This window comes from Chiloscyllium plagiosum, chromosome 10 (assembly GCF_004010195.1).
Source record: "Chiloscyllium plagiosum isolate BGI_BamShark_2017 chromosome 10, ASM401019v2, whole genome shotgun sequence".
In the NCBI taxonomy this organism is placed as follows: Eukaryota; Metazoa; Chordata; class Chondrichthyes; order Orectolobiformes; family Hemiscylliidae; genus Chiloscyllium; species Chiloscyllium plagiosum.
This window is the reverse complement of record NC_057719.1, coordinates 27757488-27784062: the sequence shown is the minus strand read 5'-3', so window position 1 is coordinate 27784062 and position 26575 is coordinate 27757488. Positions and strand designations below refer to the sequence as shown.

Sequence of the window (26575 nt, the reverse complement as noted above, 5' to 3'; positions counted from 1 at the left end):
ATGGATAGGATAAATAGACAAAGTCTTTTCCCTGGGGTCGGGGAGTCCAGAAGTTGAGAGCATAGGTTATGGGTGAGAGGGGAAAGATATAAAAGAGACCTAAGGGACAACTCTTTCACGCAGAGGGTGATATGTGTATGGAATGAGCTGCCAGAGGATGTGGTGGAGGCTGGTACAATTGCAACATTTAGGAGGCATTTGGATGGGTATATGAATAGGAAGGGTTTGGAGGGATATGGGCCGGGTGCTGGCAGGTGGGACTAGATTGGGTTGGGATATCTGGTCGGCATGGACGGGCTGGACCGAAGGGTCTGTTTCCATGCTGTGCATCTCTATGACTCTATGACTCTATAAATAACACACTCCACTCCCTGCGGCGCCCACCTCTCCCTGAATAGCTCAAGGGTGTTAGTGGACACGGCGTGCTCCTTCTCCAAAGATACCAGGCTCTAACAAAACCACAGTAGAGGGTTAGGCAATAGGCCCTAACAACCCCTCCACGGCCAGCTGCCTGGATCTGTTTATGGCCAATTTGGCCAGGCCCAGGAGCAGACCCACAAGCAGGTCTTCAGACCTGCCCTTCTCCTCCGTACAGGTTGCCCGAAGATCAGGACTGTGGGACTGAAGTGCAACCAAAAACAGAGAAGGAGGCTTTTAAGAAAATTAGAAAGGGAGTGCAAGCGCCCACACCCAATATATACTTAGTCCACGGACTCCACAGCACCATAGAACAAGCAGTTCTTCTTTGTCAAGCTATTTTTAAAAAAATTCTCCTTATTTAAGTTTGCTTTCATTTTGATTTACATTTTGCTTCAGTTACGGATCGAGCCAAGCTGTTCCAATACAGACTCACAATACTGGCAACCACCTGACAATGTGCACATTGTCCAGGTCTGTCCTGCCCGGAATAAAGGACAAATCCAACTTGCCCAAACTCATGAACACTACCATGTAGAAGAAGGGCAGCAGATAAACGGGGACACTAAAGCCTGCAAGTTCCACCTCCCCCATCCTGGCTATGAAGAAGGGCTTCAGGAAGGGCTCATGCCCAAAACGTCGATTCTCCTGCTCCTTGGATGCTGCCTGACCTGCTGCGCTTTTCCAGCAACACATTTTCAGCTATGAATTACATGGCTTTCCCGCCCCTGCAATGCGGCTGGGTCAAAATCCCGAAATTTCCTCCTTTGCAGGACTGTGGTGTACCTACAATCCAAGGCTCCAGGAGAAATAGTCACCACAACCCACCCAAGGGATGGGTGATAAATTCTGGCAATGCCCACACCCTTTTGGCAATCACGTTTTGTTTTAGGAAAGCTACCTTATGCAGTTTGAGTTACAATTTATTTTGCGCGCACACACACACACACGTATGTTAATGTAGTTCACTGGTTTGTGTGGTGCAGGACTATGTTCCTCACCGGGAACACACACCTGACTGTACATTCCCTGGAGCAGAGCGTGTTGGTCAGGCTGCTCCGCGCTCCCCCTAGCGGCCAGCGGAGGGACGGCGGCTCGAGGTTCCTGTCGCTCGGAGACGCCGCGCTCTGGCCGCGGGTGGAGGAAGGCGCTGGAGCCGGGGCCCTGGTAACGGGTCTGGGTCAGGGAGAGGGAGAGGCGGACGGGAGCTGTGAGGCGATTGCGGGTGGTCAAAGGGTCACTACAGGGCCGGCGATGGGAGCATTTTGGCTCCCCCCGGCTTTTTGCTCGGATATGAACCTGTGTCCCTGGGCCCGGGCCCATCTTTACTGGGGGGTAGGGGAAGCTGTATTTTTATTTTTATAAGAAAAAATCTTCTAGAATTTACTGGTGGGAACGTGAAAACACCGCCTGATCTGAGCAGAGTGCAGCCAAGGGCCCTGTGTGTGCGTGCACATGTTTAATGTTGTCCAGCAACACCTTCCCTTTGGCCCAGTTAAACAAAACTCTGTCTCAGAAATTATTCCTTGAAACCAAAGCTAAAAAGGAGTTTTCGCTGCTCCTGAATCCCCGCGGGAACGCGTTTTCTTTGATCTGTAGCGGGGAGATTGATAATGAATATGGGTGGTTTGTCGGAGCAGGGGCCGATGGGCCGAATGGCCTAACCCTCCACACTCCTTGGTCCGCTTTGTTTTGGGGCACACAGCCCGGGAAACAGATTATAAACGGGTTATTTGGCACTAGTGCACATTTAACAAACAAGTTAAGGTTTTGCAAAACGTTTTCTTCTTTGGGACATAAGATCTTAGGAAAAAATGTCTACATCCGAAACATTAATTTGCCTGTTCTCTCAGCTGAGGTTGAGATCTGAATGTTTTCAGCATTTTCTAATTTGCAACATTTGCATTAGTTTGTTTATTGTGAGCTGCAGTTAAGGCATACATATATTAAGGTGCTGTTGCCACACGTGACATGATTAATTGCTAACTAATGTATATTTATGTTAGAAATTCTTTATGTCTAGATATTTCTGATCATCCTATTCAGAGATGTTATTGTACCTCATTTGAGCATCATCCATCATTAGATAACACTGTGCTGTCTCAAGTGATAGTTTAACATGTAGTCAATAGCATTTGTGCCACCCAAGTGTCAGGCAGCAGCCATCTCCAACAAGAGAATCCAACCATTTCTCTTTGATATGTGAATTCCCATTGCTGAAATTTCCACAGTCAGCATGTTGAGGTTATCATTGACTGGTAACTGAACTGGACTAGCCATATAGCTACAAGAGCAGGAATTCTGACATGAGTAACTGGCCTTCTAATTCTCCAAAGCCTATCCACCATCTGCAAAACACAAGTCTTGATAGTACTCTCTACTTGCCTGGATGTGGGCAGAGCAATAGATGTTGTTTGCTTGAATTTTAGTAAAGCTTTTGACAAGGCTTGGGGTGGCACGGTGGCTCAGTGGTTAGCACTGCTGCCTCACAGGGACCTGGGTTCAATTCCAGCCTTGGGCAAACTCTTTGAGTTTGCATATTCTCCCTGAGTCTGCGTGGGTTTCCTCTGGGTGCTCCGGTTTCCTCCCACAATCCAAAGATGCGCAGGTTAGGTGAATTGGCCATGCTAAATGTCCCATAGTGTTCAGGGATGTGTAGGTTAGTTGCATTGGTCAGGGGTAAGGATAATAGGGTGGGGGAATGGGTCTGGGTGGGTTGCTCTTCAGAGGGTTGGTGTGGACTTGGTGGGCTGAAGGGGATTCTATGATGATGTATGAAGGTTCCATATCGTATACTAGTAATTAAAGTTAGATAATGTGAGATTCAGGGTGAGTTTGTCAGCTGGATACAAAATTGGCTTATAGCAGGAGACAGAGGATAATGGTGGAGGGTTGTTTTTCGTACTGGATGCCTGTGACCAGTGGTGTTCCACAGGGATCGGTACTGGGTCCACTTTTGTTGCTCATTTTATATAAATGATTTTGCTGAGAATATACGCATGGTGAGTAACTTTGCTGATGACACAAAATTGGAAGTATAGTGAAAAGTTGTTGTGGTTCTGTTCGCCAAGCTGGGAATTTGTGTTGCAGACATTTCGTCCCCTGTCTAGGTGACATCCTCAGTGCTTGGGAGCCTCCTGTGAAGCACTTCTGTGATGTTTCCTCTGGGATTTATAGTGATTATAGTGAACAGTGAAGAAGGTTATCTAAGATTACAAAGGGATCTTGATCAATTGGGCTGAGGAGTGGCAGATGGAGTTTAATTTTGATAAATGCAATTTTATAAAACAAACAAGGTCAGGACATATACGATTAATGGGAGGGTCCTGGGCAGTATTGTAGAACAGATACGCGTAAGGGTTGTATAGTTCTTTGAGGTTTGCTTCACAGGTAGACTGGGTGGTTAAAAAGGCATTTAGCATGCTTGCCTTCACTGCTCAGACCTTTGAGTATACCGGTTGGTATGCCATGTTGTGCAGGAGGCCTCTTCTGGACTACTGTGTGCAGTTCTAGTAGTCCTGCTATAGGAAGGACATTATTAAATTGGGGAGGGTTCAGAAAAGATTTACCAGGATGTTACTAGGAATGGAAAGCTTGAGTTATAAAAACAGACTGGATAGACTGGAACTTTTCTCAATGGAGTGTAGGAGATTGAGGGGTGACCTTTTAAAATTGTGAGGGGCATAGATAAGGTGAATAGCAAAGGACTTTGCCCTAAGGTGGGGAAATAGGGAGCATATTTTTAAGATGAGAAGAGAAAGATTTAAAAAGGTCATGAGAGGCAACTTTTTTTCACATAATGTGGTCAGTGTATGGAATGAATTGTCAGAGGAAATGGTGGATGCAGGTACGGTTGCAATGTTTAAAAGACATTTGGACAGTTACATGAATAGGAAAGGTTTGGAGGGATATGGGCCAAACACAGGTAAGTGAAACGAGTTTAGTTTGGGAGCATTGTTGGTGTGGACTAGTTGGACCAAAGGGTCTGTTTCCATGCTGTATGCTACTATGATCCTATGGATGGGTGCAGTTCCAATAATATTCAAGAAACTTGACACCATCCAGGATAAAGCAGTCTGCTTGATTGACACCACATCCACCACCTTAAACATTCACTTCTTCCACTATTAATAAACAGTGGCAGTCCACAAAATGTACTGCAACAACTCATCCAGTATCTTTCAGCAGAATCTGCAAAATAAATTTGAAAGTTAAATCAAAGCCATGCCTTTCTCTGATCTTAACCAAAACTTAGAAAAATTAAAAAAGATCAAATAATCAGTGCTATCAATTAATCACTGAACCCAACAATATGTTTTAAATTAGTGCACTTGTTTTAGTCATAGGAAGTTCTAAAATAAAATGTATTAGTTAGCTATGATGATGCAGTGACTAAGAATGAGTGTATCTTTTTCAGGCTGGCGGGGTGTCTTGGTGTATCACCAGGATCAGTGCTGGTGCCTAATTCTTTACAATTCATATAAATGATTAGGATGACAGGATCAAAGATGTATGACAGCATGTTTAAGAGACACTTCGACACGTGAACAGGGAGGAGATAAGGGTTACAGACCATGTGCAGGCAGATGGCGTTAGTTGAGAGTGGCATCAAGGTTAGCACAGACATAGTAGGCCAAAGGGTCTGTTCCTTTGCTGTACTGTTCCATGTGTGGTAGCTTAGCATAAAGATAGGTAGGTAGGTAAGTTGTGAAGAGGACACAAGCTGACAAAAGGATATAGATTAAATGAGTGGTCAAAGATCTAACAAATGGAGTACAATATGAAAAAGTTGAAATTGTCCACTTTGTCAAAAAGAACTTAAAAAAAAATATTATCTCAATGTTGAATGGTTGCAGAACTCTGAGATGTAGTGAGATCCAAATGTCCTAGCACATGACTCGCAGAAAATTAGTATGCAGGTACGACAAGTAATCGAATGTTGTAGTTTATTGTGAGGAGAATTGAATGCAGGAGTAAGGAGGTTATGCGTCAGTTATACGGGGCATTGGAAAGATTGCATTTTGAGTACTCTGTACAGTACTGATCAGTGTCGTAGAGAAGGATTTTGGAAGCAGTTCAAAGAACATTTTCGACTAATGCCTCAAATGAACAGGTTGCCTCATGACCAAAGACGAGAAAATTTCCTCTTGAGCTTAAGAGTCTGGGGTGATTTAGCTGAAACATCAGTTCATGAAGGCACTTAACTGATTGGAAGTTGAAAGCATGTTTCCACTTGAGAGAGAATCTATAACTAGGGGTCATAGATCAAACATAAAGGGTGTCCATTTAAAACAAAGATGAGGAATTTTGTTTTCTCTCTCAGTATTGAGGGTCTTTGGAATTCCCATATCAAAAGGCAATGGAAGCAGCTTCTTTCTATTTTTAAAGAAGTGGTAGATTCTTGATTGCTAAAGGGTTGGAAGATTGTTGTGGATATGCAGGAGTGTAGAGTTTGAGAAAATCAGATTGCCATGACCTTATTGAGTGGCAGAGCAGGCTTAAAGGACCGAACCTTGTTCCTTGTTTGTATGTCCATATATAAACCCATGACATCCAACAGATGAATGAGAACTTGGCCATTTGAAAATTCCCTTCAAGCCATACATGACCCTTAGAACTTTAATTGCCATTCTATTATTGATCCTGAATCAAAATATTAGAACTTCCTAACAACGCTGTGGGTATACCTACACCATGTGGTTTGTGACAGTTAAACATGACAACTCACTAACACTTTCTTGGTTGCGTATAGAGAATGTTAAATCAGTGTTGGCCTACTAAGTATCTCTCAATGCAGTGAAAAGAATTACAAACAAAAGTCCCTTGCTGTAGCTTTGCTACAGATCTGGGAATGGGCTCAATATTGAATACCATAGCTGCATCTATTTTAGGTTTGATGTTTACTGAGATTTTTTTGATGGCAGACAATCATCTTTATTTTGAATTGGTGATACTCAGATTGGAAAACCTGGTTAATTTATTTTCTTGCTTGTCCCTGGAACACTAAAGTCAGCGAATTTAACGCAGATTAGCAGGCGAACGTGGGATCTTCTTGATTGAATGTCTGGCCCTATTCTTCTTGCTCACAGATGCTCTAGTTTTTTGCAACTTAACTAGCAACAATATCTGATTGAAGTTTGTGCTCTGTGTGGCTCAGCTATTCACTGACTGAACAAGCCTTTCCAGTGACATCTTACTGTTGATTTGAAAAATAGGTAGGTAGTGTTTTGTGCACACAAACATATTTGGTACTTTAACCTGTTCTCGAAAAGTATCTCATTGAGGTTGATGTTTGTCTGTTGCTAGCCTATCTGTGACTCGACATTGCAGAAATCATGTCATTGACAGCGGGATTGAAGAATGACTTGGAGAGGCTGCTGTTGCGTTTCCAACAGACTGAAAGTGTGCGCTATGAGGAATTCTCTGCAATCTGGAGGGACATGAAGTTTTCCACTATCTTTTAGTAAGAACCATTTTCTTTTGTTATACTGTTATCCCCTCTATGCATTGGCTGCTGCTGCTAGGCTGCATTTCTAAAGGTGTTGGTTCTCCTTCAATATCTTATCAATGATATTTGTCCATATGTGAGCTGACATGGTGACTGTTGCATCTATTTAGCCACAAAGTGCACCACACCTGAACCTGATCTAGTTCCCACTCAGGTCATGCATGTACCCAGGCTGAATTTAGTGCTGGTTAGATCAGTGGCCCTGCAGTTATCATTAGTTAATTCTGCATAAACCAGTGATTAAACCCAGTGTGAAATGCTCAGCCACAAATATGCCGCATAATTACCTAGAACAGAAATGGCTGCAGAAACGCAGCAGGTCTGGCAGCATCTGTGGAGAGAAAACAAAGTTAATGATTTGGGTCCAGTGACCCACCTTCTGAAGAATGGTCAGTAGACCAGCAACATTGACTGTTTTCTCTCCACAGATGCTGCCAGACCTGCTGAGTTTCTCCAATAATTTATGCTTTTGTTTCAGATTTCCAACATCTGCGATTCTTGTTTTAGTTTTGTATTTACAAAATGGGTCTTCAGAGCAAATCTTATCACCAACTGTCATAAGCAAATTCAAGTTATCAGCTTCTCAAAAGTTAGGTAGCTGTCCATTTAAAAAAATATACTTGTGTAATTAAGCGTTAAAAGTTCAAAACCTCACGGTTATTTGGTGTGATTTTTACTAGATAGGTATTCATCTGGGTAGCTTAAAATATTTCAAACATGAGAAGGTACAGTATTTATGGGCACAGACCAGTTTGTTAAGTTACTGCATGAGGTAACCAGAGGTTGAATATTCAAATTTTTTCATAAATTAATTCTCTGAATCTAATGATTTAGTCTTGCAACAAAGTGACCATGTCTTTTTTGTATAAATCCAACTGGTTCACTCATTCTTAAGGAAAGGAAACCTACCACATCTACACTAGCTGTTGTCTCCTGCAATGCATTGGAATGAGTGGCATTAACAATATTCAAGCCAGTAGACCATAAATTGAGATGTGTAAGCATAGCAGGCAAATCTGTGATCAATCCTTTTCCATTCCTAGCATTTATTGAGCTTGATTCCATCACAGACACAAACCTTATTGGCCAGGGATTCTCAACCTTTTTGCTTCTGAGGATTCCTTCCATTATGTAATAAAATTGCTCTGAACTTCTGTCACAAAGTGCAAGTATTCCTTCTGTTTAAAAATCAACTATGCGACTAAATGTTTGTATTGTTTTTGCTTTACTTATTGTGAAACATTTTACTGATGTTGAACAACAATTCCTTTGAGATGTGGAGGTTTCACATTGAATTAATCTTGATTCTACTCATTGATCTGAGTAAACTGTGGCTGAGATTGGTAGGGTGAAGATGAGAAAGTGTTATTGAAGTTGATAGGTTGGCATAGAGGCTGCGAAATTTATTATGAAGTTAAGGCTGTCCCTGAAGTTGAATTCTGATCCAGTTAGACTGTTGTTGACTTTGATTAAGCTATCATTGAGTTTGGCAAGCACTGAGATTGGTAGTTTATCTGCTTCAGTATAATTCTATAAGGAAGGTTGCCAAAGTGTCACTGACCTGATAAGAATACAGATCGTGTTGGTGACTGCACCATCTCTCTCTTGTTTCCTGTTAACTAGCAAGCTGAATGGAGTATCCCTACTGAAACTTGACCATGTCTCTTTGCTAACATGTTGGACCATTGACCATATATGGTAGTCCTGGATATCATTCAGTGTTGCTTGTTTGGGAATTGATTTTTGCCAGATACCTCTCAGACCCTGAGTTGAGAAGCTTGTTGTAGAACACAAGATGTTGTACTGTTTGTACGCTGCAGCATTGTAAACGAAATTACAAGTATTAGTGAGGCACCATTTTCCAGTAATAGTAACTTGCATTTATATAAACTCTATTAATATAGTTGAACCTGCCAAGAGAATTTAGGGGAATGGTTATTTTTACAATTCAACCTAGATTTGAGCATTGCTGGCAAGATAGTTATCTTTTGCCCAATGCTAAACAAGCACAAACTGAGCCTTCTATAGTGCTATTCAGACAGATTAAAGAACTTGGTCGATGTGCTAGGTTTGAAAGCACATCTTAAGAAAAGAGAGATGGAAAGGCTTAGGGAGGACGAGGGAAAGCAGATGAAGCATAAAAGCAGATGAAAAAGCATGCAATTTGGTGAAGTGGGATGTCAGAGGATTGGGAAGTCTTCTGAAAACGAAGGAAACAACAGAAAAAGACAATAAGAGGAAGAAGATTAAACATGAGAGTAAGCTAGCTAGTAACAAAAAAAATGTATTAAATTCTTTATTAGATGTGGAAAAGGTAAGAGAGGACATAAATGGACATTGGAGCACTGGAGAAGCAGTAATGGGAATCAAGAAATGACATTATTCTATCAAGACCATTGAAGATTTTATAAATTTAACTCAAATCACTTCTTATTCTTTTAAGTTTCACCAGATATAAGCCAGATGTGTTCAACCCTTCCTCATTAGACATTAGTCTAATATACTTCTGAATTGCTTCTAATATATTTATATCCTTCCTTAAATAAAGTGACCAGTACTGTGCACAGCATTCCTCATGTCATCTGACCTTGTCCTTTAAAACTGAATCATAACTTTATAACTGAATGCAATTGCTCTTGCAATAAATTATAATATTCTATTAACTTTCCTGATTACAATGATTTGGATGTGAGCATAAGAGTTACAGTTAGTAAGTTTGCAGATGACACCAAAATTGGAGGTGTAATGGACAGCGAAGAAGCTTACCTCAGATTACAATAGGATCTTGACCAGATGGGCCAATGGGCTGAGAAGTGGCAGATGGAGTTTAATTCAAATTAATGCGAGGTGCTGCATTTTGGGAAAGCAAATCTTAGCAAGACGTATACACTTAATGGTAAAGTCCTAGGGAGTGTTGCTGAACAAAGAGATCTTGGAGTGCAGGTTCATAGCTCCTTGAAATGGAGTCGCAGGTAGATAGGATAGTGAAGAAGGCTGTTTGGTATGCTTTCTTTTATTGGTCAGAGTATTGAGTACAGAGTTAGGAAGTCATGTTGTGGCTGTACAGGACATTGGTTAGGCCACTTTTGGAATATTGCATGCAATTCTGGTCTCCTTCCTATTGGAAAGATGTTATGAAATTTGAAAGGGTTCAGAAAAGATTTACAAGGATGTTGCGAGGGTTGGAGGATTTGAGCTATAGGGAGAGGCCGAACAAGCTGGGGCGGTTTTCCCTGGAGCGTCGGAGGTTAAGGGGTGACCTTAGAAATGTTTACAAAATCATGAGGAGCATGATAGGATAAATAGTCAAAGTCTTTTCCCTGGAGTCGGGGAGTCCAGGACTAGAGGGCATAGGTTTAGGGTGAGAGGGGAAAGATATAAAAGAGACCTAAGGGGCAACTTTTTCACACAGGGTGGTACGTGTATGGAATGAGCTGCCAGAGGAAGTGTGGAGGCTGGTACAATTGCAACATTTAAAAGGCATTTGGATGGGTCTATGAATAGGAAGGGTTTGGAGGGATATGGGCCAGGTGCTGGCAGGCGGGACTAGATTGGGTTGGGATATCTGGTTGGCATGGACGGGTTGGACCGAAGGGTCTGTTTCCATGCTGTACATCTCTATGACACAATGACTATGACTTGCTTTAGCGATGTAGTAAACTGCTATGATACCCAGATCCCTCTGTATCCCAGTACTTGGACATGTTTTACCTTTTAAGTAACATCGTTCTTCTCATTCTTCCTGCCAAAACAGGCAATTTTATATCTTTCGACATTATACACCGTTTGCCATTCTTTATATATTCTGTGTATCTTTTTGTTGCCTTGCTTTATTTTCTTCACAACTTACTTTGCTGATAACGCAAAGATAGATAACAAATGTAGTCTCTTAATCTAAGTAATTTATATAAATTGTGAGTGGTTGAGGTTCCAGCACCGATTCTTGTGGATACAAGATGAACTTGTTACATCTTGCCAAAGATGCAGAATGTAGGAGAAAGTGAGGATAGCAGATGCTGGAGATCAGAGTTGGAGAGTTTGGTGCTGGAAAAGCACAGCTGGTCAGGCAGTATCCTGACGAAGACCTTATGCTCAAAACATCGATTCTCCTGCTCTTTGGATGCGGCCTGACTGGCTGTGCCTTTCCAGCACCCCACTCTTTAGACATGTTTACATCTTTGTCATTGTCAGCTTCCTGTTACATCCAATCCTTTATGCTTATTAATATGCTAACTACTACAACATGAGCTTTTTTTCTGCTATAACCTTCAATGCACTTTATCAATTTATATTGGCTTTTCAAGTTTTTCCTATCAATATGAATATAAATGTCAAATTTACTCTACCACCATTCCTGTGTAGCATCTTGAGTTGATTTGCTGGATTAAAGGTGTTGTATGAAAGCAAGTTAACGTTTTTAAATTCCACAACTTTTTTCTCACTCTTTCTGTTTTTTTGTGTTGGTGGCTGGTTTAAATTAAAACAGACAGAGATTTCTCTTGCAATACAGTAGAACTTTTAAGATTGTAGCATTTCAATAGTTAATCAAAGCCAAAACTCCATTTCCTCAGATTAAGTTTAAAAAAATCCAGCAGCAGTAGCAGGAATGTGGGTTATGAATGAATTTAAACCACAACATCCTGTGTCCCTCTGCTCTTTTGGTATACAGATTGGTGCATGTATATCACTTGCTTACCATGGGTTTCAAAATGTTGACATAACTGCATTTGTTCTTTTCCAGTGGAAAAATGGGTAAAAATGATGGCAGAAAGTTCACCAGAGAAGCATTAATCTTGGCAAGTCAGTACTTCTTCCCCCCATATAGTTTTCAGATCCGATTTGGGGGCTTGTACCTTCTTTATGGACTTTATTATACCCAGCTTTGTCAGCCAAAAGAAAAGGTAAGCACAGGATCGTAATATTTTTGACTCATTTCTTCTTCAGCCTGTGTTTATTCCAATATTGTAACTGTTGCTGAAGACTTGTATTGTTATGTTCTCTGGCTATTAAATGTACTTCAGATTATTTTCACTTGTCGGTGGAGTCAAAACCTAGGAGCTAGAAAATGGTCAGAAATACATCCAATATGAAATACAGAGAAAATAATTTTACTCAGGGTATCAGCCATTGCTCAGGTAATAGCATCTCACAAGGTTCTGGGTTCTTTTCCCACTCCAGTGTGTGAGGATAAAATGTAAGACTGATATTTCTGTGTAGTTTTCCATAGGTGTGGAATTTCTGCCATATGATACAATTCCAACTTTTAGATTATGGAATTCCCCTTGTGCATTTTAGTCATAACCTCTGCCTGGTCTTTGGGAGCCACCACCTGGCTGCTTTTCTCTTTAATTCCTTCGCCATTCTGACTGACTCCCTGCAGGTGTTGAAGCCATGCTCCCAGTAGCTACTGTTCTTGAGTAGCCTGCAGAGGGCCCTCCTGAGCTGGCCCAACTTCTTGTGGAGTCAGCACCACTGGTGCAGGGTTGATGGGAGGATCAACTTGCCCAATCCAAGCTTCAGACTCCAGCCCCAGCCTCTGGACAGAGTTTCATTCCAGCTGACTGTCTCAACTGTGGGCTGTGACTTGGCCTGTTCGGGATCCCAATGTTACCCAAACAATCAGTGGTGGGATTTCTTCACTCTTTGGCATGCCTGGTTATAAGCTCCAGATCCTTGGCTCTATTTGCTGGGGAGCCCTGATCCAAGTTGACTAGCGCTGGTCAAAGATGAACCACAACCACCCACTGACAGTGGGATAAAGTGGATCAGCAGCTAAAGGAGGGTGGGAAGGTGCTGCTGGAGTAGCTGCAACTCTGGAGGAGTATGAGTGGAGGAGAACCTGGGGAGGGGTGTTGTGGAACAGGACAGAGGCCTGGAATTTGGGCTCAGTTAGATATTTCTCTCCCACATCAATTCTTTATAAAGCTTTAGGATTTGCATCTAAATTATAAAATATTTTTCTTTCATCCCTTTTTCCCATTGTCATTATCAATACATTCCCACTCCACCTCTCTCTCTTTCTCTTTCACCCTCCCACTGGAATCTGGGATTTAAAAAAAAGAATCTAGTTTAATTGTGGCCATGTAACCACTGTCATTTGATGTAAGGACTAATTTAGTTCACTAATGTGCTTTATGGAAGGAAATGTGGCATTCTTACCAGTCCATCCCACTGTTTCCAGCCTGTACCAATGTGGTTGACTCATAGCTGTCCTCTGGGCACTTAGGATAATAAATGCTGGCCCATCATGGTCTACATCACATAATATCCAGTAGTTACAAAATGGGCTATATATAATGTGAGATTTTCTTTGTTTTTAAAGACTAGTTAAAATCTGATAGGAGTACTTGAAGTGAATGGGACAGGTGTATTTGAGAAAGCTCGATAAACATAGAGGAGAAATAAATTGAAGGGAATGTTGATGAGGTTAGATAAATAATACAGACAGGAAACTTGGGTAGAGCACAGACACCAAAATGGACTCAAATGGCCTAATTCTGTGCTGTAATTCCATGACATTCACCTGTTCCTTTCTATTTTTGCTGCACAAAATCCAGTTTAATTGTTTTTTATCTGCTTGCTGTCAGTCCAACCATAAGTCTACACGCAGAGACAAATCTGCAAGAAAGGAAACTGCAAAGGGATATTGAAAGGTTAAGTGAGTGGGAAAAGATCTAGCAAAGGCAGTGTACAATGGGAAATGTGAAATTGTCCATTTTGGCAGGAAGAACTAAAAGGAATTATTATCTAAGTGGTAAAAGATTTCAAAGTGCTGAGGTGCAGAGGGACCTCAACATCCTAGTTCATGAATTGCAAATGGTTAGCATGCAGCTCCAGCAAAAAATTAGGAAAGCCAGTAGAATGTTATTTATTATAAGAGAATTGAATGCAAAAGTAGAGAGGTTATGTTTCAGTTGTACCGAGAGATCACATCGGGAGTCCTCTTAATGGAAGTATATTGTCTCTTTACTGAAGGAAAGATATAAATCAATTGGAAAAATATCAGAGAAGAAGCATTGGACTCATAACAGTAATTGGAAGGATTGTCTTGAGGAAAGATTGGACAGGCTAGACTTAAAGCTGCTGGAATTTAGAAGAGTAAGATGTGACTCATTTGAAACATTAAGATCCTGAGGAGTCTAGACAGTGTGGAAATGGAAAGGATGTTTCATCTTACTGAAAAAAACTAGGGGTCACTGGTTTATAAGTAGAGGCTGGCCTATTAAGTCAGTTGAGAGTTTATTATTTCTGGAAGAGGTTTGCGCGTCTTTAGATCCTTGCCCTTTGCCTGAGGCATGGTGACCATCAGATTAAACTTGCCACCAGTCCTCTCTCTGTCTCTGTCTTTCTCTCTCTGTATGCAATGGAATCTCCAGGTAATTTTCCCCTTTACAGTGCTTCGTGCTATGATTAAAGATCACATTAAATGCTTTGAATGATGTTTATTTAACTGACAGTTATGTTTATATGATCTACAGATAAGGATGGCACTGAAAGATTGGGATGAGGTGCTAAGTTGCCAAGAAGAAATGGTGAAAGCAGAACATTTTGATGCTGTTTATGTTCTGAAAAAACTCTTACATGACAAAGCCTTCCATTTCACAGCAATGCCAATATTAGTAAGTGTTGCTTGTTGAGTTGAGGTTCTTTGGAACTTCAGTGCAATGTGTGAACCTTTAAAATAATGGATAAAGTATCTTTCTCTATTTTAATGGAGGCACCAACTCACTTTAGGTTGATCTGTTAATTCAGATAGTGTGAAGAGATGTTTGATAGGGAAGTGCCACATCTCTGTTTATCATCTGGTGTTATTTTCAGGTTGCTGTAGATTTTTGTATTGACTGCGTTTTATGTATATCATGATGGATTGTCACAAAGAGGTCACTGCCAATTGTAATGACAGTGATTATACAGACTGTGCAGAATTAAAGCATCAGAAGCTTCTCAGGAATCTTGGCTAAACAAGGCAGCCACTATGTCCAGTGATGGGAAAATAATTGAAGCAATGTGCTGCCTTTGCATTACAGCTCACTGGAGTAGGGTACACTTTGAGGACTGATTACAAAGAGTTATTCCTCTATGGAGTTGATGAGGGACTAATTTAAAAGTCAAGTGCTGCACCTAATGCACACATACCTACAGATGAAGGATCACACCAGACAATTGGCACTGTTGTCAACTAGGCCTCAGTTCCTAGCTCAAAACACTTTTTTCATTTCACAGTTGTTTGTCAATGGTAATATACATGCAAGTGTAGATGCAGGTCCATGTTCCTGTTCTGTATGTGCATGGGTCCTGACATCATCATGCACCAGCTCATGACGACATTGATCCATACTGGCAGTACAAGTCATGTCACAGCTGACTGGTATGATGTAGGTGGAGGGGGTGGGGACAACACTCCCTCTAAGCTGCAAGGCTGCAGCCCCTCCAAGGTTTCACATTGGTGATCAGCATCAGAATGCCAATTGCGGCATTGACCTCCAATTCCAAACGTTGCTGCAGTGCTTTCACCTCGTTCAGCTGGTTAAAACATTAAAGGTGGGGGCACATGTACATGGACTCCAGTGGCCATTTTTTTTGTGTACTAGGAACAGATACTCCACTTTGTACAGGTTGACGACCCTTAATCCGAAATTTGAAAAGCTCCAAAGTCTGAAGGTTTTTGTTTAAGAGTTTTTTTTCTCATTAACAAGGTTGTTTGGTGTGCAAACACTTAACCCAAATCCACACCCACTCGATGCGTGTCTCTCAGATGTGATGTGTGGGGGCGGGCCTCAGCACTGGCAGGCCTTAATTCTGTTTCGGGGCCTGTTTTACTCATGTAAGTCTATACTTTGGAAAGATTTTTAAAAATTCACATCAAACTGACACTTATTCTGAAATTCGAAAACTTCTGAGTTCTGAAAACCAGCTGGTCCTGAGCATTTTGGATAAAGGATTGTGCACCTGTAATAATTTTTCACTTGTTTCTTTCTCAAAATATGCAATAAGTTTGTCATCTGCAAATATTAAAATAATATATTTCCTTTTAATGAAAGATACCACTTGACTTCTGAAAGCTCACTTTAATTTTTTCAGCTGGCTTACAATAAGAAAAGGAGAAAAATACCCGGTAATACTATTAACGATAACCTCCGGGAGAGATCTAACCTGGTGTCTGAACTCATTTCCGTTGATGTTTTGGAGGTAAGATGTTTTGGAGAGTAATTTGGGTCTAAAAATGTTTGAGTCTGAAATCTGAGCATCACTGGAGTAAAAGACTGGTCTTTTGCTGTATTCATGATCACATGCAGTTGGCTGAGGCTAAGGGAGTCGCAACCTCATACTTTCCTCCAAGAAGAATAATAGACTGACACAAGGGATTTTAAATACTTTTTCTTAATTCATGTATTTTAAAGGAACTTATGAATATCCATGATCATTATCAAACAATGAAACGTATGATCTCTGCAAACAAAACCCAGCTGGACAAAGCATTAAGTTTAATTCGAAGTGACTTTGTTTCTGACTTAAAGAACATAACGCTGGAATTCCAACAGTGGCAAGAGAAAAAGGTAACATTTGTTTTGTAATATGAAGTAATATTTGTAATTCAGTCTAATGATTTTTGAAATTGATTTAAGATCGAGAACATGTTGCTTCTTTTGCCTAAATTCTTTTCTCTGCTGACAAATTGAACATTAGTCATGCAGAAATTCCGATATGATTTGTCTGGGACTTTAGAAACAATTCTGAGATTTTGGTACGCAGGTAAGTTTAAAAAATGGAATAATCTTTTTATCTTTTTTACCTCAACCCTATTTTGTATCAACCTACTGTGGTGGATTACATTGTGACCTTTCTGTCAGGGTCTTTGTGGGGCAACTGATCAGATCCGATAAAAATGATATGTTGCCAAAAGATTGCATAAAATGTGGTATTTAAACTAATACAGTTATGTCAAGTGCCTTTTGACTGAAGCACTGCAAACTGATCTTGATGCTGCCATTAGTGTCTATATGTTGACAGCAAAATGAACAACATTTTGATGTGGTACAGTCATACAGAAGGCTTATTGATGCAATGTTCGCTGAGCCAAATACTCCGTGAAAAGTCCAGGTTTAATTGTTAATGCTTGATGAGTAAATTAATCCTTTCTGGCATTCTAATGAGGTGCTCAGTTGGCCTTCCTATCTATGTGATCGTGTAGAGAAAAAAAATGAGATGCTCTATGCTGTCAGATGCATCTGTGGAAATGTTGATAGAAGGGAAGATATGATCACACTTGGTTGCTGAGTTGTTTTGTCTATGTCTGAATAACCTGCTGGTATTAACGAGGCTGACACATAAAGAATGACCGTTTCAGTACTTTTAATAGAGGGCTGCAGCAATTGCTGAAATATCCTCTATGAGATTTGCCTTCAGAGAGGGATTATACATCAGAGAGGGTTTGCTGAATGTTGAAAGTTGGTTCTAACACACCATATAGTCCTTAGATAAAGACCCAGTTGGAACAGACCATGTATAGTAGCAGGAGAGTTAGATTCTTTTTCTTTGCCACAGCTGTTTATACGTTAGGTTCTAGCATTGAAAGTAGTTCTGCAATATATATTGGGTTGTTGAATTTTCACGGTTTAAAGAGGCAATATTGGATTTGTTAGGCTTGCTCAGTTGTGAGCTTTTGATTTGGGACAGCCTTAAGTTGGTACAAAATGAAATGAATCCTATTTATACAGTGGGGGCAAATAATTGAAAGCCAAATGCATAATGAGATTGATAATTTATTTGAAAGTAGTCTCTACTGAATCTGATATGCAGTTGCTTTTCAGTAACAATATTACTGATGAATTCTTTTTATCATTGCATGGATATGTTGCCAAAAGATTGCATAAAGTGTGGTATTTAAACTAATGCAGTTATGTCAAGTGCCTTTTGACTGAAGCACTGCAAACTGATCTTGATGCTGCCATTAGTGTCTATATGTTGACAGCGAAATGAACAACATTTTGATGTGGTACAGTCATACAGATGGAAACTGACCCTTCGGTTCAAATCATCCACACTGACCAGACATCCCAATCTGACCTAGTCCCATTTGCCAGCATTTGGCCCATATCCCTCTTAAACCCTTCCTTTTCATATATTCATGCAGATACCTTTTAAATGTTGTATTTGTACCTGCCTCCACCACTTCAACTGGCAGCGCATCATACATGCATCACCCTCTGCATGAAAAAGTTGCCACATAGGCCTGTTTTAAATCCTTTCGCTGTCCCCTTAAATCTATGCCCTCTATACCCCCACCCAGGGAAAAAAAAACCTTAGGTATTCACCCGATCCGTGCTCCTCATGGTTTTATAAACCTCTATAAGGTTGTCCGTCAGCCTCTGATGCTCGTGGGAAAATAGTCCCAGCCTGTTCAGCCTTTCCCTCTAGTTCAAACCCTCCAGTTACAGTAACATCCTTGTAGGTGTTTTGTGCAATCTCTCAAATTTAACAACCTCCTTCCTATAGAAAGGCAACCAGAATTGTATGCTGTATTCTAACATGGCCTCACCAATGTCCTGTACAACTGCAACATTATGTCCCAACTCCTATTTGTGTGTGTCTGTTTGTTGTCACATTTTATTATTGTTTTTGGGTAATAGGTAATTAAAAATCACTCAGCAAACCTTGGAAATGACTCTCCATTTTTATTTGGTTAACTTAATTTCTGAATGTAGCTATCATGCTTCAAATTATAAAAAGAAAAAACATTTGTTATAACTGACCATGAGGGAACAAAGAAAAGGGGGAGCAGTAACTGTTCCTCACCTCATACTGAGCAGATGAAAAATTAATAAGTCCCCTCTCGTTTTGTAGTGAGGTACTGGCAGCTATTTTGAATCAATTAGATTTTTAACTCTGGTGTGTTAAAGGCCAGAACCTACTTTTAAACATTGTTGACTCAATCAGAAAGGTTTCACATTGTTAATGCCTATTAAAATTACATTACTAGAGCATCATTTGTTGTGCTGTGTAGTTTTATGTACTGCTTTGTTGTAGAATTGAGTGGCAACGTTCCAACATAAGTAAAACAAAGTCAGTTAAAATATGCAGTTGCCATATCAAATTTACTCATCCTGTATTTTGGATCTGTTTTCTCCAGCACCACTAATCCAGAATCTGGTTTCCAGCATCTGCAGTCATTGTTTTTACCCTTCGCTGAGTGTCTTACCTTACATGTCAGTATTCATATAATTGATGTAAAGCCAAATGTGGAACTGGCAAGTGAGTTCTGACATTTGGAGCATTAGAATGTCTGTAGTCTGATGATCTGATAAAATACAAACCGGTGACAGGATCTCTAAATTCTGAGTTCAGAATATTAAATGCTGTGTCCATGTTTACTTCAGTGCTGGTTTGCCTTTCTTTAACCTGGGAAGAAGGCATTCATTGTGGTTGGATGTATCGTATCTGATCTTGGTGTCATATTTTTGGTGTCAATTCAGGTGTTTAAGCTTTAGCATTTCTGGTGATTTAAGGAAACAAATAACACCATTCTTTTATCTCAAATTTTACAGAACTCAAGCTTGACTGACCAACCAGATATCTCTGGATCCGATGGTGATGAATCTAATTGTCAAAAGGTGAGAGGAGTATCATTAAAATTTGACCTTGGTGCTGGAGGGGAAATTTCTGAGTGCACTGTTGTGATTTGGAATCGATGTCACCAGTTAATCTGATACTGTAGTGCATTGACTTTTGGCATTGGCTGCCTTTACTCTCTCTATATCACTGTCAGTAGAAATGACATGGGGTCATGAATTAATCATGAACCTTTGCTATATTGCATTTGTGTTGGTCCATTGTGTAAACTTGTCCACTCTTGGATATTATGAACAAAATACTTTTTAGTGCATCCAAAAATTACAACATTTTTGATTAACAGCTTGCCAGTAGATAAGAATTATATTTGATTCTTCTAGTACTGTTACTGTTAATCCATTGACACACTGATTTGTATTGGATCTTATTCAGGAGCTAAGTCTGCACCTCTCATATAAACTTTGCAGTCCAGTTGTTGAGTTTTGTCTTTTCAAAAATGTTGAAACCAGATCTTTGATCGTTTGAAACTGAATTCTGTCTTTACTAAAAACAGCAAGGTACAATTTTTCGTGCACTTGATAAATTTTGTAGCATGTCCTTTTTTTTGTTTCACTCACAGGATGTGGGTGTTGGTGTTTGGGTCGGTATATATTGTCCCATCCCTAGTTCTACTTGAGGGGGTGGTGATGAGCTGCCTTCCTGAACTGCTGCATTCTGTTTGGTGTAGATACACCCAAAAGACTGCTAGGGAGGGAATTCCAGGATTTTGAACGGGAACACTGAAGGTGATAAATGACCAAGTCAGGGTGGTGAATGACTTGGAAAGTTGCCCATGTTTCTGCTGTCTTTGTCTTGCCTCAGTGGAGCCCAAACTAAGTGTCAATGCTCATATCATTGCTGAGCTTGTGCTGCATTATGGCACTGTTGATTACATGCTCCAGCACTTTAAAAATTTTTTTCTGAAATTAATTTCTCACGACCCTCAAAGACCTCAGAGAAAATAGGGTAAGCTACAAAAATACCAATTCCTGAGAGGTCATAGAGGCACATCCTTTAAAAAGTACCTGAATGAGCACCTGGGGTGTCATTCACATTCAAGATTGTGAGGCAAGCGCTGGTAATTAGGATTCAGTTAAAGGTCAGGTGTTTCTCATGTGTCAGTGCAGACTTGATGAGCCAAAGAGCCTCTTCTGCACTGTGTGTGTGTATGATAACATATCTATCTTCCTTCTCATCCAGTCAGTTGTTTATTTGTCCCCCATTGCTCAGGACTAGATGTGGCAGAACTACAGAGCTCCAATCTGCTCCATTGGTTGTGGAATTGCTTAGCTTTGTCAATCACTTGGAATTTACCCTGTGTGGCATGCGAGTAATGCTGTGTTACCAGGTTAGCACCTCATTTTGATAAATGCCTGGTGATGCTCCTGGCATACCCTCTTGCACTCTTCATTGGATTCTTATCCAGTTTTTGATGATGAACTACTTAAAATTATTTCTAGTTCAGTTCAAAATTAGCAAGATGAAAGCTTTTAGTATTTCCACAGGCGTTCTAATCCTTAAGGAGAAAGTGAGGTTTGCAGATGCTGGAGATCAGAGTCAAAAAGTGTGGTACTGGATAAGCACAGCCGGGCAGGCAGCATCCGAGGAGCAGGAGAGCTCTTCATCAGGATGAATACTTTATGCTCAAAACGTTGACTCTCCTGCTCCTCAGATGCTGCTCCTCAGATCTGTGAAACTCCTCAGATGCTGCCTGATCGACTGTGCTTTTCCAGCACCACACTTTTTGACTCTAACCCTTAATACTTACTGCAAAGATTGAGCATCATAAAAGAGTGTCACAAAAGACCATTGTTATGAGGTCAATCACAAGAAATATCAGCAGAATTAACTTTCTAACTGCTTCATAAATGCAACAAGTCCACATCCTTATGGAAGAGGATCAGTTGGAGTGTTGAAGAGTTCGCTTAGTTTTGATGCATTGGTTTCATTAAATTGTCTTAAATTCTATTCTTTGCTATTGATTTCAATGGTCCCTCTGGCCAGTGTCTGCCAGTTCATGATTTTGGTGTTCTGTATGATCTCCTCACTCCATATCTGTTCACATCACAAAGACTTCCTATTTCCATCCACAATATTGCTTGCTGGTGCTGAAACTTGCATCAATATTTTTGCTGTTGTTCCTTCTAGTTCTGGCTATTACAGTGCTGTTCTGGCCACCTGCTGGAGAGTCTCCTGTCTTCTCCACTTTATAAATAAGGTCTTCACTCTGCTGCCCATACCCCATCTCCCACTGAGGTCCATTCACCTGTCACTTTTGGAGAGTTTTCAAACCTAATTTTTAGGATTGCTGTATGATCAAGGATATCACTCCAGGTTGACATGGTAAAGAAGCAAAGATTAATTTTAGCGTTGATTGAAGGGAAAGAGAAGGAGCAAGGTAGTGAAATTATTAAATGTATCTAATTTTTAGTACTTATGCAGTTGGTGACTGTGGAGATTTTATAAGGATTAGATGATCATTTTTAACACTTGATAAATATAAAAGCAAAAACTTATATTAATTTGTAGCTGTGGAAAGCTGTGCAAAACTTATAAGTCATGAGTACAATTTTGCCTTCAACTTGCAAAATGTATTCTGTTTTTCCTGTTCTCAACCCAAGAGCCATTAGATTCACAAGAGAGAAACAGTTGTTTCCAGGCTACAAATGCTGTATATTTGTTTCTCTTGAATTTGTGGTTCATTTATATTGCAAATGCCTCTCAAGTGATACTGCCATATTTACTGAGATCTGAAAAAAATTGATAATTTTATATAGGGTCGATTGACCACCTGGTAATAGTCAGAACTCCCACATAGCTGGAGTTACTTATATGTGTGTAGTACATTAGGCTGCTGTACCAGCACTGGAAGCTGGGAAAAGCTCTTTCCGGTTAGTCCCCACCTGAGGTGTCCCTGTCTTGGTAGTCCACTATGGAAACTGTAAACAATCTTTAGAGCCAACTCTGTCACCTTGTTCATGCGGACTTGCTGTTAGTTATTAGCTAAATATAAACATCCATTACAGAATGTTAGTTCGAATCAAGAGAAAAGTTTAATCTTTTAAGTAGAGGCTAAGTTGAATTCATTAAAGGTGTACACCTTCCTTATTCTTTCCTCTCTTCAATATATAATTGTTGTGAAGTATTCTAAACTGGTATTTTTATACTGCTAACCAAGAATCCAATGTTGTCAGTACATGCTTTTTGAAGGCAGTGTCATAGCATAGTGTTGCCCAATATATTAACTACATATGGTTAAAATGAGCAGTAACACCATCGTTGACCACGAGATCCCGTACTTGTATTCGCAAGGCATTTGCATCAATGAATAATTTTATGCATTTGCCAGCAAAAATAATATGGTGAAAATCAAGTGCACAAGTGTTTTCTTTGATTGAGTGCTTGGCTCCTAAATGATCATATCTGTTTAACATGAAGTACATGTTTTATGTCAGTGTATTTAAGGTGTTGCTTGTGAAAACTTTGTCACTATAGCTACACCTGCAATTATGCAGCAGTTTCCATTGGCCAACATTACAACAGAAGGCACTGAGTTGCTGCATCAATCTTCCCTTTTAATATCCGCTTCTTCTCATGAAAAAAATGCTGCTGTCACACTGTTACCTCACGTCATGGTTGATTGAAGATGCTTATGTTAGCATGCACTGATAACATTTTGAGAAGAAAGTCCAGGTATAATAATACTTGTAATTAGGGCAGTGGCTTGATTTGTATCTAAAACCAATTTTGGCCTTCTGAAATCAGTGGAAAAATACATCAGTGCATTGAGTCCCATACTCCCAATCTACCTACAGTTGATCCAAAGCTGAGGTACAATGTTATCAACTTCAGCCTCATCAACTAAATGTTTGAGGTTATTACAATACATTTTTAATGTCAAATCAAATGCATAATGGAAAAATTGGTTAAAACTAAGCAAAAAAATCATTTATTTAGCAATGTTTCATTCTACTTTGTATTCTTTAAGTAAGCAAAGTAATGCTGAAACTGGTTAAAGTGAGTGTTTGTTCTTCTTAGGGCTCCAGTCGTGCACAGACCCTGGCAAAGATAAAGTCAAAATCATACAATTCCACAGTGAAGGTTTGTATGCCAAATACTCATTTTTGTTAAAATACTTAGTTATTGCTTATCCCTGATGAATGATAAGGAATGATTGCAAAAATTAATGTTTGTTACCCCAAGATGGAGAACTGATCTCATAATCGCATTGTGCATTTTTAAAATTTTTTCCCCATATAAAGTCAGAAGTGGTGGTGTTTGGTGATGACTACACCATGTTCAGCAGCATTTAAAACTCTTTAAATGCTGAAACAGTCCATGTGCAAAGATCTGGACAATTACCTTCCCTGATTGCTTGCTGCACCTGCATAACGTTCTGTGCAGGATCGCTCGATCTCAGAGCTTTGCAACCATCGCCATTTAGACACTATGCTTTTTTATTCTTTCTGACAAAATGGACACTTTCACACTTTTCTAAATTATAGTCAATTTGCAAGCTCTTTGCCCACTCATCTAACCTATCTATATCCCTTTTGTAGGCCTCTTATATCCTCTTCACAACTCATTTACCTACCTATCTTTATGAAAGCAGCAAATGTATCTACCATCCCTTCGGTCTCTTCATTCAAATTGTTTATGTAAATTGGAAAAGGTTAGGCTCTGGCACCGAGCCCTGCAGCATGGCACCTGTTGAGACCCTTCCAGCCTGAGAGAGATCCACTTATTCCTACTCTCTGCTTCCTGCTAGCTCTGATGCTATGAGCATTTATTTTTCACAGTTGACTTCAATATAGCACCATTGATGTTCCTGTGGAGCCTGGAGTAACAGGAGTGCTTTCCTAATCCAGAGATATCTGCTGTAACATTGCAGATTAAATACAATCAAGTCGGTCCATGAATTGCAAAATTCTAAGACAGTGTTGACTCTTGACCTCTTTCTTTTTCAATATTGGTTTATTTATTTGTCATATGTATCTTGTTACAAAATACAGTGAAAAGTGTTTTTAGTGTTGTCGATCTCCAACGTCATCTTAAATCACAGAAAAATAAATCAAAACACTGAATATGAAGGCAGAAAAATAAAAAAAATAAAGAAAGTATCCAACTTTACAATCCTTCTTGTTAAAGTACCATTGTAGGCCATGGGCCTGGTGGCCAGGCACGAGTTCTCTTCACCACACTGCTGTTGCTGCTGGAATGAAAGTTGTCATTCTTAGGTGCTGTCTCCCTTCCACCAATGCCTTTGTCACTGAGTCCTCACTGAACTTTGCCATGCAGATTCTGCTGGGTACTGTACCAGTCTAACTCCACCGCTGTCATGAGTCTGCTTTGGGCCTACCTCACTGATGCAGTTGCTGTTGGGTCTTGTACTGGGCTCAAACTTGCCTCTGCCACCTCCATGAGTCTGTACTGGATGCAGATGTTATTAGGAACCCAAACTCACCTCCGCCACTTCCATGAATCTGCACTGGATGTGTAGATATTATTAGGGTGCCAAACTCACCTGTGCCACCTCCATGAATCTGCACTGGAAGCAGATGTTACAAGGAACCCAAACTCACCTCCATGAATCTGCATTGGATGCAGATTTTACAAGGAACCCAGACTCGCCTCCGCCATCTCTATGAATCTGCACTGAATGTGTAGATATTATTAGGAACCCAAACCCATCTCCACCACCATGAGTCTGCACTGCTGGGCTTACTCGAGTCCACTGTGCAGATAGAGCAGTCAAGCCCGGAGTGCAGAAGCCCTACTGCACCGCCACCTTATTGGAATTTCTCAACCTCAATCTCAATCTTCATTATCTCAATCTTCATCTGTATCAATGTATCCTAGTCAGTTACTAACTACCTTTTTGTAGGATTGGTCCAACAATTCCATTGACTGGCCTGGGGTAAATCACTTCGAAGGTTTCTATTCCTCTTGTTTATGTGTATTTGCTCAGGCTTTAATTTCTTGGCACTCATCCTTTTGCATTGTTGTGACTATAAAACAATGGGCAGAATTTTGTTGGTTTCTGACAGTGAAGAAACATATTAGTTCTGCAGCTAAAATCCAATATGGACAACATTAACAAGGACAGCATGGGGCTTGATTGGAGGCTAGCACCACTTGCTGTCCCATTAGTTTGGCTGTGGAGGATCCTGGGATTCCAACGTTGGGTGAAGATCCCAGTAATCTCAGACCTCAGTAAGTCAGGGATATTGGGCAAGATGTGGAGCATTCCCACACACAAAGGTTACCAAAGATAGGACCCTCTTTCATTCCAGCCTTTTAAAAAAACTATTATTTTTACAAATGAGCTATGCAGTCTAGCTTTCCTGTCTATGCCATTTCAGTTATTTCATGGACAGCAAAATATTGGGTCAAGAAGTTTATAGAATAATGAGAGGTATAGCTTAATCTGGTGGTAGTTATCTTTTCCCTAAGATGGGGGATTTCAAGACTGGGGCCAGATTTTTAAGGGGAGAGGAAAGAGATTTAGGAAGAAACTTAAGAGGCATATCTTTTACACAGAGGGTGGTTTGTGTGTGGAATGAGCTTCCTGAGGAACTGGTGGGTGCGGGAACAATTACAACATTTAATAGACATTTGGATGGATATATGAATAGGAAAGTTTTGGAGGGATATGGGCCCCGGAGCAGGCAGGTGGGACTAGTTTAGTTTGGGATTATGTTCGGCATGGACTGGTTAGACCGAAGGTAAAAACAATGACTGCAGATGCTGGAAACCAGATTCTGGATCAGTGGCGCTGGAAGAGCACAGCAGTTCAGGCAGCATCCAAGGAGCTTCGAAATCGACGTTTCGGGCAAAAGCCCTTCATCAGGAATAAAGGCAGTGAGCCTGAAACGTGGAGAGATAAGCTAGGGGAGGGTGGGGGTTGGGAGAGAGTAGCATAGAGTACAATGGGTGAGTGGGGGAGGAGATGAAAATGATAGTCAGGGAGGATAGGGTGGAGTGGATAGGTGGAAAAGGAGCTTGGCAGGTCGGACAAGTCATGGGGACAGTGCTGAGCTG

The 26575-nt window shown here is 40.4% G+C and overlaps 1 protein-coding gene across 5 annotated transcripts in view; it reads left to right on the top strand.

The window, feature by feature from the left end:
• Positions 1–1477: 1477 nt before the first annotated feature.
• Positions 1478–26575, top strand: part of snapc1b (small nuclear RNA activating complex, polypeptide 1b) — a 37911-nt gene continuing 12813 nt past the window's right edge. For 2 of the 5 annotated variants that reach the window (XR_006312716.1, XM_043697226.1), the window contains exons 1-9: positions 1479–1584; positions 6507–6632; positions 6724–6880; positions 11667–11826; positions 14404–14544; positions 16007–16114; positions 16327–16482; positions 19471–19536; positions 23573–23635. Coding sequence is in view for 4 of the 5 variants with exons in the window: in XM_043697226.1 (XP_043553161.1) it covers positions 6753–6880; positions 11667–11826; positions 14404–14544; positions 16007–16114; positions 16327–16482; positions 19471–19536; positions 23573–23635 (822 nt within the window). In the remaining variant the exon portion in view is untranslated. Of the gene's footprint in view, positions 1585–4465; positions 6633–6723; positions 6881–11666; positions 11827–14403; positions 14545–16006; positions 16115–16326; positions 16483–19470; positions 19537–23572; positions 23636–26575 lie in introns of those variants that run through there. The other 3 variants (XM_043697228.1, XM_043697230.1, XM_043697227.1) reach the window with 3 other exon arrangements.